Genomic DNA, 14178 nt, shown 5'->3' on the forward strand with positions numbered 1-14178 from the left:
AATCATGTGACCTAGGTTCTTTTACTAACCTCTCCCCCGCTGGTCTCTCTTCAGTTTGTTTCCTGTCTTTGCTCGACTAGAACCTAGGTGCCTCTCCTCTGTTCCTCTGCTTAGCTCAGGCCCACCTAACTCATCCGCCCGCCCGCCAGCCAGCCAGCCACCTTATTGTCATACCCTTTTGTTTTACCAGTTTTGCCTTTTTTGGCTTTTTAAAAAAAGGTTTTTCTTTTATCATTCTCTTCTCTGCCTGTCTGCTACTACCTGATGGCTCACACTGGAAACGTGTCATGTTCCTCACCCTTGACGTGTCCTCTGGCTCTGAAGACTCAGAGGCAGAGGAGACTCCCTCCATTAATCCAGCCACTCTAGGCCAGGACGTTCCAGACCAGAGGATGTGCTTCTACTGACTCTTCAGATGCAGAGGACACTCCCCCGTTACAGCAGCTACAAATCAGGCTGTAGCCCTTTAAGAAACAAACCACTTCTGTGAGGAGGTGGAGTTAACTGCCAGTCTTGAGCTGCTGGCCTTTATAAGGCTTTAGAAAGCCTTTGACTGTTGCTGAGTCAACAGCTTCCCTTGTTTGAGTCTCAGCTAACTCAGAGCTGGCCAAGGTCCTGGAAGACCCTGCCTGGCTATTCAGCACCCTTAAACTGTACTTGCCCTTCCTTGACTGGACTGGACCTGACTTGACCTGCCAAGTCTTTGTCTGAATGTGCCTTGCAAACATGCTGGACTCATTGGGAAGCAAAGTGCAGCTTCTCTGGTAGCTGCAAGGGAAGCTCCTGCTGCAGTGAATAGATACACTGAGAGCTCTAGCTGCTCTTTAGTAGACCCCTCTAATTCTGTTTGTTGCTGTGATCAGATAAATTTAATATGCTCAGCGGAGGCACCCTCCACATCAGATGGCCTAGGATTAATGCTGCTCAAAGAGACCACTACTTCTGGAGCCCACCCAGACTCTTCAGCCTCTGAAATGCAGCACTGTTTCCTCAGAGAGAAACTGAAACTATTCATCATTCCAGCCACCAGATGGTATGAAAGGGCAATCCAGGCCTGATTGAGCTCTCTTCAGTCTCCAAAAAGGCTTTTCAGGGAAACACTGGTGCAGCTCTAATTTCCTAAACCTCTCCCAATCTGCTAAGGGATTCCCTGAGGTAAGGGGAAGGGCTCAGAGCCCAATCTCCAGATGCCCTCCAGTATCTCAGAACCACTCCCCTAGACCCCCATCTCCACACAAGGGGCAAAACGTTTTCTAAATCCAAGGGCCTCCCCACTCAAAATTTGGGGACAGGGGCTGTATTCTCAGACCCCCACAGCAACCATGGTACAGTTAATCAGAACCCCCCTCTCACCACCCCCTCAGATCTACCTTAATTATGGAAGTTTTTTCTAGGTTTGTGTCTTCCCAGTTAGGATCCAGCATCTTGAGAAGCATATGTTTATTCCAGAGAATAGGACCCCTCAAAAAGTTATGCCTTTTCCAATGTTCTTTAATTACATAGTTAAATCAGAATGGGCTTGACAAGAATGGGCTTTTTTATACCTTAAAACACAACAGGCTATGGAGGACCTTAAGATTTCTTTAGTGGATGCTGCTGTAGCCACACCATTGTCAGGGCCATAGTACCCAGGGATGGAGACTTAACTTTGAGAGAGTAGGGTGAGAAAGGCTCAGATCTACCTCTGAAAAAAAACAGTGAGGCAGTAGTATGTCTAAGCAGCTTCTATCTTATCAGTTTTTGCCAGAGCATCCTTTTTTGCGATGGGAAGATCTGATTCAAGACCTCAACCTATATCCAGACTCCACAAGGCACTCCAAAAGTTAGTCATGGCCTTGGCTTTGATGTCACTCTAGATTCAGTACAGAATCTATTCACTCTAGATTCACTCTAGATGTCACTCTAGATTCAGTACAATTTTCTGCCAGGTCTGTAGCAGCAAATGGAATAGCTAGGGGCTGCTTCTAGGTTAAGCATGAGTGTGAACACCGCTTCTAGGACCAGCCCTGCCTTGGCTCCCTTTAAGACAGTATTTCTCAAATTGTGAGCCAGGACCCACCAGTGGGTCTCAGTCAACCTTCAGGTGAGTCTCAGTGCTGTAAACTGCCTGGTGCTTCTTTGCTTGAATACCCTGTGCCATGGCTGCTCTACGCACATTGTATAGGCAGGTGTGGCAGCAGGAGTTGGTTAGTGAGCAAGGCTAATTTTTTTTAACCATTTTAAAAACTGGGAATTAAGACGAAGGGGATAAGAGAGGGAAGCTGTTATACGAAGAACTAAATGTAAAAGCAGCAGGAGGGAGGAATGAAAGAAACTGGCAGTTGGGAATAGTGTACAAGTTAAGTGTGAAAGAAGAAGGAGAGAAGAAATGACAAGAGATGGGTAAGGAGACTTTGAGAGGCATATGGTAGAAAAACAATATAAAATAAACAGTTTCCTCTACTTAGAACAGGGGTCCCTAACCATTTTGGGTTGGTGGGCACATTCAGGATTTTGAGAAAGTGTCATGGACAATCTCAAAAACTGGCTGCCTTGTGGTGCTTGCTCATTCATAAAATGGCTGCCATGGTAGGCATAGGCAGTCATAAAACACTACTTTCCCAGAAGGCAGACTGTTGAGACTAATAGAAAAGTAACTGGCCCAAGTCTGAGTCTGAGGCACCTCACAAGTCTGAGTTGGGGGTCTGAGCTCCAAAATACAAAGCTACTCTTTTGAATGCAAATAAAGATGGTGCTGGGTGGCAGCACTTTGCTTTGCAGCATGGCAGCCTCCCAGTTTAAAGAAATACTTAAAATAATCTTAAGAAATAACATTAAAATCAGGAGAGGCAGGGAGCCTGGTGGGTGCAAAGAGAGGTGTCTGTGGGTACATTGGTGCCCATGGACACAATGTTGGAAACCCAGACTTTGAGTCTTTGGATCAGCAAATTCTTCCAGAAATGGGGAGGCTGAATAATGATACCTCCAGAGCCAATGTCTGCACTGAATCCGAGGAAAGCCGAATTATGGAACACCCTGTTACAAGTAAATAGCTGTGGCAATTTTCAAAGAATGATTAGATATCAATATGAAATGATATCAGCAATTGCAAGCTGATTATGCCAAACTCCGCTTCCATCTGTCACCACTTCGGGCCTCAATCATTTTCAGCTCTCCCAAGTGAGCCCTGGGGCTAGAAAGTTTGACAACCTCTGTTATATATGGTTTCAAAGAGGGGAGGGGGTTGGTGAGTGATTTTAGATGCCAAGTACCTCAATAAAGTTATTTGTTACAACAAATTCCAAATGGAAGCCGTGGCCACTAAGGGGATTTTCTTGCCTCCATAGGCCTTATGGAAGCATACCTAAACATTCCAGTTCTACTGACCACCACAGATTTCTTTGCTTTACCTACAGACATCTGCATTTTCAGTACAAAACTCTACCTTTTGGTCTTACCTCAACCCTAGATGGTAAATTGGAATCTGCTGGTGGATATCTGGGTTATTTGTGCTAGATCAACAAGAGTTTTTAATTCTCAGTTGTTTAACAATATCAACAACATAAATGTTTATACACACAGTGCTCTAAATTAGGGTGCTAAAACAAAGAATTCTTGGAGGGAAACCAGGAGTGGATTTTGAGCAAAAGAACTGGAAGCTTTGTACTGAAAACAAATGCCTGGGCTACCTTAATTCTAAGTGCATATCTGCTCCTTCCCTCAAGCCACTAATTTGCACCTTGTTCCAGTTTGTAGACCTTGGGGTTCTAATAAAAATATGAAATACACTGTGCAAGCCTGAGGTCTGCTCATCCCTGCCTAGCATGCCTGGAGAGGCAGGGGTTCCTCTTAAATACCTCAAAAGCTCCTCATAATCACCTCAAAAGTGCAGCCTTTACACCGACTACAACACCTACGTGCCATCGACATATTCCTGGGGCTAATCTTACTCTCTCCAGAGACAATCAGAAAGATCCAACAAGCTCCTCCAGTCCTATAGAACAGTGGATCTGATGGACACAGTCCCTGTCTTTGGCATCAGAATCTTGTGTGTTGAGATTCTGTCCTGGTCTTGGCTTCATTTGAGGTTTCTACAAGAGGATATACTCACAAGTGACACTGCAAAATCATTTTAACGCCTACAGTTAGGTGTTCTTTCCAGTGGTGGTAATTGCCCCACAACCTTTCAGGACACCTCCTGGATAATAATAACCACAGATGCCAGCCTTTTTGGCTAAGGAGAAAATTGCCAGGGTTGGATGGTCCAGGGCTCTTGGTCAGAACAGGAAGTGGCACACAGCATAAATTGTCTAGAACTTCATACAGTCTATCTGGCCCCCCTTCAGGCTTATCATCAGTCGGTCGCATGTCCTAGTAAGGACTGACAATACTTTCACTAAAGCACTCATGTACAGGCAGGGAGGCACCAGATCTGAGTCTCAACCAAGAAGCAGTAGCTCTACTATTGTAGGCTGAGAAGAACCTACAGTCCATTACAGCACACCATATCACATGACAGCAGTTTAGCTCAGATTCCAGACCTTGGAGCTAGAAGAATGGAGTCAGGATCTCACCATGTTTGACATGCTTCAGGAGTGGTTTGGTCCTGCTGCAGTTGATCTGTTCGCTTCGCCCAACAAGCACAAGACCAAGAGGTGTTTCTTGAGATAGCAGACAGAGGGAGAGGAAGCGATAGATGCCCTACCATTCCGGCCCCTGGGTCGCTTATATACCTTCCACCTGGCTCTGCTAATTTCCAGGGTTCTGTACAAGATTAGATTAGAGCAGGCCTCAGCCATTCTAGTAGCACCACTAGCCAATATTCTGTAATGCATTTACCTTGCATTGCTGGCTTCTGGATTCCTACCAGTCAAGAACAACCTGCTGTCACAAGGCCAAGTCTATCACATAAACCCAGCTTGGCTCCACCTAGCCTCCTGGAAACTGAGTGTAAGTCCCTCTTGGACTGGCTGATAGGAGGAGGTCATCCCAGGAAGAGGCCCACAAAAAAGATCTAAAAGACTTGCTGGAAAGCATTCATTCAATGGCGCAAGAAAAAGAAGGCAGGTTAGGTAGTAGATGTCAGGCTTGCAGGATATACTTTGTTTTTTTTACCAGAACTCCAAGATCCATTAACTAGAGCCAGGTGTAAAAGACATATACTTAGAATTAAAGAATTCTGAACCTAGGAATTTGTTTTGAGTACCGGAACCAAACAGAGCTCACAGTCATTCCACACAAAAATCCAGTCATGGTTACCCCAAGCTTTTTTTTTTTATTTCAGCAGTATAATGTAAGTAATAGAATGCTTTTGCTATTGAGAATCAGAAATTGTTTTCTCCTAGCGCCTGCATACCTTGGTCTGGGCCTTTTCAAACCCACCCTTTGAACCTGACAAATCAGTATTACACCTCCTATCCCTTAAAGTGACATTCCTCATAGCCATCTCCTCTGCCAAAATAGTGTCAGAACGTAACACCTTGCCAGTTAGGAAACACTTCTCTGTCTTCCACAAGGCCAGAGTGGTCCTCACAAGAGCCCCATTGTTTATCCCAAAAGTCAACTCTTTTTCACAGAATTCAGGAACTCCTTTTATCCTAAATCTAGGTATACTACTTCCAAGTAGTATACCTAGCACAAACTTGACATCAGAAGAGGGCCTTCAATTTACATACAGCAAACAAATGTTCATACAGACAGCATACTTGTATCTTTACATTCCACCTCCACATTTATGCGATAGATAAAAGTCTGCACCACCCTGGTGGTGAGTCCCAACATCTGGCCACACCTCTACATATAACAGCTCACTTCCCCAGGGCAACTGCTACTTCAGATGCACTATACATAAATGCATCCATAGCCAAAATGTGCTGAGCAGTCACATAGTCCTTGGCAAGCATTTTCATGAAGCGTTACAAGATAAGCACTCATGTCTCAGCCAAGGAGGCTTTTGGAAGGAGGATGCTACAGTACATTCTCCCTCCGTCTTAGGGCAGCCACCTAACCTTCCCAGGATAACACAGAGCTCTTACACATCCCACACAAAACAGGAGAAGAGAACACTGGTACTCACTATGGAAGTTCCTTGTTTGGCATATGGAGGCATCTAATACCACACCCTTCAGACCAGGTGGCTGTCTACTTTCACATACCTACTAGACCAACATTGTCACTCTGCACCTCAACACCAGTTAACTGCTTGCAGTTCTGTTTTCTTTGTACATAACTATCTAACCACATGAGTTATTCTTTCTGCTATAAGCTGGGCTGCGAAATAGAACTGAAAAGGGGTCAATGGGGGAGTGGATAGTAAAAACCAAGATCATATGATTTCTGCCTTCCAAGCAATAGGAGGAGAGATAACCCACATTAGATGCCTTCACATGCCAAACAAGAAGGAATCTTCATGGTGAGGACTACTGTTCCATTTTAACTGCAAGGGCCAGATGAGAAACTCTCAACTCACATGTAGTTTTTGGCCATTCTAGTGCCATTCTTTGAGTTTGCTCAAGGAGAAACACTGGCCAGTTTAAAGGCAACTAGCTGTACCTATTATGAAAATTTTTGCAACGATGTGTGTGTAGCTTATGATTTAGTAATTTCATTAATCAGTTGTTTTCCCCAGGTTTGAGATTTCATAACTTAATATTTCATTTGTATTAAAACTGGTAGAGATAGACTGGCACAGTAGGCGAGAAAGTTGCTCAGTTTTGAAAGCTTTTTCAAAATTAAAACCCCTGGCAATCACTATAACCCACAGTTTTGGAGTTATTCATAATAGACAAACATATTTTTCCAATTATTTTGTTGAAATTAGCCCCCGAACTAATTTTTGGTATATTTTGCTGAATCTGTGTGGTAAATGATTTAATTTTTTTTTTAATTGTAAATCGGCCAAGTGGAGATATTGATTGCTAAAAGAAATCACTTCATATTTTAATATATATCACACAGTGAAAGATTTCATAACGGAAGTGCATGTAAAGAATTCAAAGTGCTAAATGTCATTTTACCATTATTTGTCTCTAAACATCTTTGCCATTCCACATCGTCAATCAGTAAATTACATACTTGAGCTGCTTTTTTAAAAGTATCATATACTACTCCATTATATGTTCTGATACCTTCATAGCGGATGGCACCAACAACATGTAGTAATAGTAATCTAAGAAAATACCTTTCTGTATCTGAAGGAGATGCACCATACATTCTCCCTAGACAGGGGCAACCCAAGGCGCTGGGGATTGCATAGATCAAGGATGCAGAATCTTAGACAGGGCCAAATCCAGCCCACCTGGGGCCCCAGTCTAGCCCTTCAGGGTTCTACAGATAGCCACATAACCTTGCCCCCAGCCACTGATTGCTTGGTGGTTTCCCGGCTTTTGTGCAGTTTTCTTCCCATTCTAAAAAGTCAAAATGCTTCCCCTAAGGCTTAATGACTGGCAATAAAGACCTTTAAGGTACAATAAGCTGGTAGTTTTGGTCTTTTGGACCCTTTGCCTTTGGCTCTGCCCACTGCTGGAATGCGGCCTCCAAGAGTTTCTCCAAAATGGAATTCAACCCTCAGGCTGAAAGGTTCAACACTCCTGGCATACATCCTATAGCACGCAGTGGAGTTAGGGATGCAGAACCTCTGGTCCATGTGCCAAATGCGGAAGTCCAGGCCTCCCAGTCCAGACCTCCAGGCTCTTCCGAGGCCACACCCCTTCTTTGGCCCCACTCCAATTTACCAATATTATTAATGCCAACCAGAATTATTGATTCTTTCTAACTACAAAAGGGGGCTCATGCCAGTTGGGGAAGGAGAATGCGTGGATGCAAAAGTCTCCCCCACCCCTGTTGCGCACTGGACAAAATTAAGAGTCACTTCTGTAGCTCCACCCATTTTTGCTCTGTCCCACCCACTTTTGGCTCTCCCCCCGCCCACTGCTTGAATGTAGTGGGGGGGAAACCCCAGACAGAAATGAATGTGATTGTGTATTGTGTAGCTCCATGAGTTCAGCTCCGTGATACAAATTATTATAAACTTTAACAATTAATTGCAAAGCTGTCAATTTATTTTGGGTGTGTGTGATCATTTTTCTGCAAATCTAGGCACTGGCAGCTTTAATTTGAGTCCAGTCCAAACTTAACTGGATAATATTTAGGGGTTGAAACGGAGTGAACAAAAATTTGTGCTCCGTATTAATATATACGTAGATATGCAACTGGCTTTTGTGCCATTTCATGAGGTGACCTCCCATCTCCTGATGGGGTGGATGTCTACTGGTCATGTGAGAAGCAGTATGGAAGGTGTTTGTTTTTACCCAGCCAACAGGTAAAACTTTCTTCCACTGGAAAACAGGAGACTACCCCAGAGGCTCATGAGAGAAGTGTTAGAGGGGGGCAGTGTTAACAGCTTCAACCTGGTGTTGGGTACCCTTGGTTGTGTATGACTTCTCTTGTGGTCTGGATGTCATTTCATGCTCATTCATGTCTCCATGCAGTCAAACACAGCTTTCAAGGGAGGGAGAGGGGGAATCCCATGGCCAGTCTTTCCCTGGAAATAATCCTAGGGAGCAAATGGTTTCTGAACAGGGCTCTTATTATCATGTCATGTGATCCCATGTTCTAGTAGATAGAATTGAGCTTGAAGGTGCTGACTCCAGCATAAGGATTTTAAGATGGGGCTTTGCTGGGAACTAGGACCTGGACCTAGAACTAGTGCTGGAGTCTCCCTGCAGGGATGTGATGGTACATGAGGGCAAAAGTTCACAGGAAAGAACATGAATGTTCTAGCATCAGCCTTTTTTCTATGAACTTAACTGATACAAAGGTGTATCATTCTAAAGCCACCTCTACATAAAGCAGCCCTTGCAGATCAGTTTTACTTAGTTAAGTTGTGAAATAAAGCCATGCCCCTCCAAAGAAACATCAGTGAAGTTGTGAAGACTGAGCTGGTAGTTTGAAGGCAGGCTTTTTTCCCCTGTTGTCACTAAATAAAGACTCAGACAAATCTCATTTAATTCCTAGCTCAGGCAGAAGCTATTTTGTCCTCAATTCAGAAACCTGTGTCGACAGATCAACAGAAACCTTCTCCTTCAGAGACTCAAGAGCTGAATAAGCTTCTTTTAGAGAACAAAACTTTACAAACACGTATTTCTGAGCAAGAGCAGCAGTACAATGTCCAGGTTAATAGTCTGAAATCAGAGTTGGATAGTACTAAGAAAGATATGGTAAGTAGAGCATAGTGTTTTCTTTTGGTGATTTCTGTGTGTGTGAGAGAGAGAATAAATATACACACTCAAGGTTCTTATCTGAAATATCAAGACATAACTGGAGGTAAACTGAGCCTCCAGTTGCCAAGAATCAGATTTGCGTTTTATTGTATTTATTTGAACATGTAGCCCATCCCATCTTAAGGACTTATGGTGGGCAACAGTTTACTAGTTATTTTCTCTTATTCTTTCCCACCAAAAGCCAGTCTGAATAAAAGTAGCTTATACCACTTCCAGAACAGACACAAGCTCTGGCCTTGGTGAGTTTCCAGGGGAAGAGAATTCCAAAGTTCAGGTTTAGCAACAGAAGCTGCCTTTCTTTGCAACCTTAGGGAACTGATTTGGCATGTATATGGTACACCTGAGAATATTTTGGATTAGTTAGTTTTAAATTACTATAGGCAGGGCTGTGTGTATGCTGCTCTTAAAAGAAAAAAAAAGAAGCTAATAAAGTACAAGTCAGTATTTGCTACCTGTATGAAATTGTGCAGTTTGCATGATTTCTTTTGTCAATGCATTCTACAGTTTTTAAAAACTATTTTTGCGTAATACTGCTTCTCAGCCAGTGGAGGAATAGAGCCAACAGGAAAGGGTTAAGTCTTCATTCCCTTGAGAAGCCGGGCCTGAGAAGTTCACCCAGAGAGGAGGGAAGCTTTCTGTCCTTGACTCTGCCTTCAAAGAAGGAGCAGGGTTGATTGGCTGCTCCTGAGCACATGCTGAAGAGTAATGGCATTCAGGGCCTTAAAATATCCCCTGAAGATTTCCTCTTCCGTGGTTTCCTCCCTCAAGTTTTAGGCAGGTAACAGTGAGAGGAATAGGGATACAGATTGCCTATTCCCCTTCGCCATCCCTTACTGCCACTTGAGGCAACCCAGAGGAGGGAGATCTTCTTGACAGGCAGCCGCCTTATTATTGTGGCTCTCTGTGCCTTGGCTGGTAACGGGGGAACCCGATGTGGCTTGGCAGTTGGTTAAGAGCAGTGTGGCTGCCCCTCTTGCTGGAGTTCTCCTCCGTCTCTGAGCAACACTCACTGGGATAGGAGTGGAGCATATCTCTGCAAGTGGGCTGATGTTCCCAGGCAGCAGGTGCAGCACAAGTAGGATCTCAGGCCGCATGGGCTGGTTTAGCGAGGGGAGCCCACATGCAGGAAATTGGGCTGCTTTACCAAACCTCACTTGATCCACTATTTTGGTGTCACACCCATCTGAGGTATCCCTAGTGGGTGTTTGCCCCTCTCAAATTCCCTCACAACAGGACAAGTACTGGGAGATTGCAATCCTTCCCCTCATCCCTACTGCCAAAGGACAGGGGAGTCCCTCCGAGATGATCTTCTGGGTCTGCTCAGTAAACTTGTGGCCACCCAGATGGAGATGATCTGGATTTGGATGAAAGTGTCTGAAGTGCTCTTGCAAGATGGGGAGGAGGGAAAGCTCCTTAGACTTGGATAGCCATGTTTCCCCCTCCTCATCTCATTCCCTGTCCTCGTCCTCCGGCTTAAGCTGTTGTCACACTAGGTTCAGTTGCCACCTTAGCTCCAGGGTTTAGAAAGCTTTCCTGCAAAAGAAGGGGCTCCCCTGTTGCCATGCATGCTCCAAAAGAAGGAGTTCCTCCCCATGTGAAGTGACCCCAGGGAACATCAGCTAAGCAACCAGGCAGTTGACAAAGGGAAGAGAGAATTATCTACTCTTTCCATGTCCACTTCTTCATCTTCCCATTGGATGGACCCATGCCATAGGAGTCATAAAATTAGGCAGTGGAACATCCTGAGCTTATTTAGGAGTCCAGCTCCATTTTAGGGGAACAATCCCATGATGGGTCAGAGAGAGACAGAGGAAGGGGAGGAGTGGCAGGTTTCTGAGGGTGATCCCCCCACAGAGACACACACACACACACACACACACTTTTTTTCAGTACCTTTCCAGCACAGGCTCTTCAAGCCAGACATTTTTTACAGGTTGAATAAATGTAACAACTCAGACTTCATGAATTATCAGAAAGGGTGGTCAAAACCATTCTAGTATCATGCTGCTCATCAACAGACAGGCTGTATCAGATTATCTGGGTCACATTCCAGAGGTGGTTCATGCAACATCACCCCATACCTATATCGCACACAAATCAGGTCCCAGAACTGCTTGGCTTCCGTAACCCTGGCCTTAAATAAGGGCTAGCAACCAACACCTTACTTACAGAGACAAATAGTAGCACTAAGCAGTGTTTTGGGGAATAGGGACCACTTTTCCCTTTCCCATCATCCTCAAGTCAGATGGTTTCTTTGCGGGCCTGCATATCTCCATCAGTTGTTCATTAGTTCCCCACTTGGGATCTCACTCTGTTTACCCAGGCTCTCATGGGAACAACACTCTTCAAGCCCATTTATTCCATCCCCTTGGAGAATTAATTCAGAAAGATGTTTTTCTGGTCATACTTGCTTTCACCAGGAGGGTTGGGCAAATTGGATCAGAGGAATTCTGCACCTTCCAACTCAACAGGGTGATAGCCTGGACTTAACTTTCATTCTGAAAGTAGACTGTTTTTCACAGGTCCCAGGACTTCATACTAGGACAGCATTTGTGTCCTACACCGTGGGAGCATAAGGAAGGAAAGTCTTTCCGTGCAAAAAACATATGGGTTAGAGAGTGCATAGCCTGGACCTGCTAATCCAGGGGCAACTCCCCTCCCTGAGGTATCACAGCTGCCTCCATGGCCTTGTGCATTAGTGCTCCTCTCGCAAATCTGTGCAGAGCAGCCACCTGGGCCAACCCTTCCACCTTCAACATTACAAAATTGACAAGTATGCCTCAGCTGAGATGTCCTTTGAACAGCAGGTCCTGCCACATGCCCTATAGAGTAACATCTTGCCTTGTTCTGGGACTCTGCTTTTGGACACCCCTTTCCTGTGAACTCCAAGAACAGAATGTTGGACTTACTATAAAGTGTTCTTGTCAGGTGAGAGTGGACCCAGTAGATCCTCCCACACTTCAAGTGATGTTACTCTAAGTGGTTGTGAGGCTAGCACCAGTCTCTGCACATCACGTTTGCATGGTTACCCTACCTGGTGGTTAGTTAAGGTCTCTGTTGGAATGACCCCCCTTTTCTGTCCCTCTGATTTCTTCTCTTTTTTTGCTGTTCTGTGGTGCTTCGAGATATAAGGCTTATTATGGACAAGCTGTAGGCTGAAGTCAAGTGCTGTGACAGGGCTTCCCTCCTCTCTGGGTGGGATGTGCATTTTTCTTTTGGCCCCACCTTCCTAGGGAAGAGAAGAGTTTACCCTTTCCTGTCAGTCCATTCTCCATTGACCAGGAGAACACTTCATGGTAAGTTCAACTTCCTGTTCTGCCAGTTGTAGGGGAGGACAAGGAGTACTAAAGCCCCATCCTATGACCGCTGGGGATCTATTCAGCATTCCCTTCTGCTTTCTGAGGTTTCAGCCAACATTACCCATGTAGTTTTAAACATAGTTTTGAAAGTATAAGGGGCTAGTGAGTAGGGGTGTGCATCTGTTTCAGATGAAGAAGCCTGCAACCAAAACCAAAATGAGGTGCTTCAGAGCAATTCAGGCTTTGCACAAGGTGCAGCAGAACTTCCCTGAAATGGCTCAAAACAAATAAGGCTGCTCCTGAAACCTCAGGTCTGCCACAGAGATTCAGCGGATGCAGCCGGACAGTTTCAGACTGTCTGTTTAAAAATGGTTATGTTTCCCCTCCAACCGCTCCATAAAAGGACAATGGCAGGCAGCAGGGAAGGAGGGAGGGAGTGTGCGTGCGTGCGTGCGCACGAGTGTGAGTGTGGGTGTAACTGATAACTCCAACTTCCAGTCAGGAAATAACTTTACAAGGGCTCTCCTTCTTACTTCCAATCACACTGCTTTTGGGAGGAATGTAGAAGGAACAATTTACCAACAAAACAAAGCCTTAAAACTGTTTCCATATATCATAACTCCCAAACCTGTGCACCTATCTGTCTGAAATGTTTCAGGTTACTTACCTAAGGGAACCTCTACAATATATGCTCTTTCCATATAAAACCACGGGGGGCGGGGGAGTGAATCATTTTTAACCCCCCTAAACTCTAAAGGTTGCCCTTGCACGCACACACCCTGCATCTTTCTGTCTGAAATCTTCATCCCCTCAGAAGGGACCACTATGCCAGCAAATTGCATCCAGTTCTGCCAAGGAATAAAAATGTTATAGATATTGCCTCAAAGAAACCAAAAAAGCCATCTTGTAAATGTGTTTAACACAGAAACTCCAGCAGCTATTTATCTGGCAGGCTTCATCCACTCAGAAGGGCCACTATGGTTGCAGATTTCACTCTATTCTGTCAAAATGTAAAGATGTTACAGCTGCTTGTTTATTTCCCCATGTAAGCAAGGCTTAGGTTTAGTGCCCAGAGTGTTCTGAGTTGAATCAGCCCACTTTCTGAAGTGAGGTCTGAACCGAATCCTGCATTGGTACACACCCCTACGAAAAGTTGCTTTCCTTTTTTAAAAAAATGAAAGTTAAGATTGTCTGCCAGTATCCAATGCCACCTTCTGTGTTGTTGTTTTTCCTGTGCTTCTGTGGAATTTCAGCAAATCCATAGCTATGAGTCTAGGGCATGAAAATTGCAAGTCTTACATGATAAACATTTCTCCAGACAGAAAAATTTGTTTGCCAATCGCAGATAATTTTTTAATGCCCAACTGTAAAACAGTTCATTTATAATCTTTTATAAATACAAAGTCAAAACAAAAATGCAGGCTGCTTTAGTTTAAATCGGTCTTTTGTCCTCTGGTGCTGTTGTTTCTGCAGCAGTTGCTGCTTGATCCCCAGGGTCGGTTCTGATAGCTGCCAGCTCTGAGGCTCACTGGGATCCCATAGCAGTTGCAGCAGCTGTTGGGGAGAACCTGAAGGCAGGAATGTTTTGAGCTCATGCTGACTCACTGGCAGCTGGAGGC

At 44.6% G+C, this 14178-nt stretch overlaps 1 protein-coding gene across 12 annotated transcripts in view; it reads left to right on the forward strand.

Annotated features, from left to right (window-relative positions):
• The window catches only part of CEP72 (centrosomal protein 72), a 72391-nt gene that overhangs the window by 39245 nt on the left and 18968 nt on the right, over window positions 1-14178 (forward strand). For all 12 annotated transcript variants that reach the window (XR_014792251.1, XR_014792252.1, XR_014792250.1 and 9 more), the window contains one exon: window positions 8995-9197. Coding sequence is in view for 9 of the 12 variants with exons in the window: in XM_084857582.1 (XP_084713708.1) it covers window positions 8995-9197 (203 nt within the window). In the remaining 3 variants the exon portion in view is untranslated. The remainder of the gene's footprint in view (window positions 1-8994; window positions 9198-14178) is intronic.

Source organism: Heloderma suspectum, chromosome 5 (genome assembly GCF_057233095.1).
Source record: "Heloderma suspectum isolate Gila_16-S chromosome 5, 16-S_ref, whole genome shotgun sequence".
In the NCBI taxonomy this organism is placed as follows: Eukaryota; Metazoa; Chordata; class Lepidosauria; order Squamata; family Helodermatidae; genus Heloderma; species Heloderma suspectum.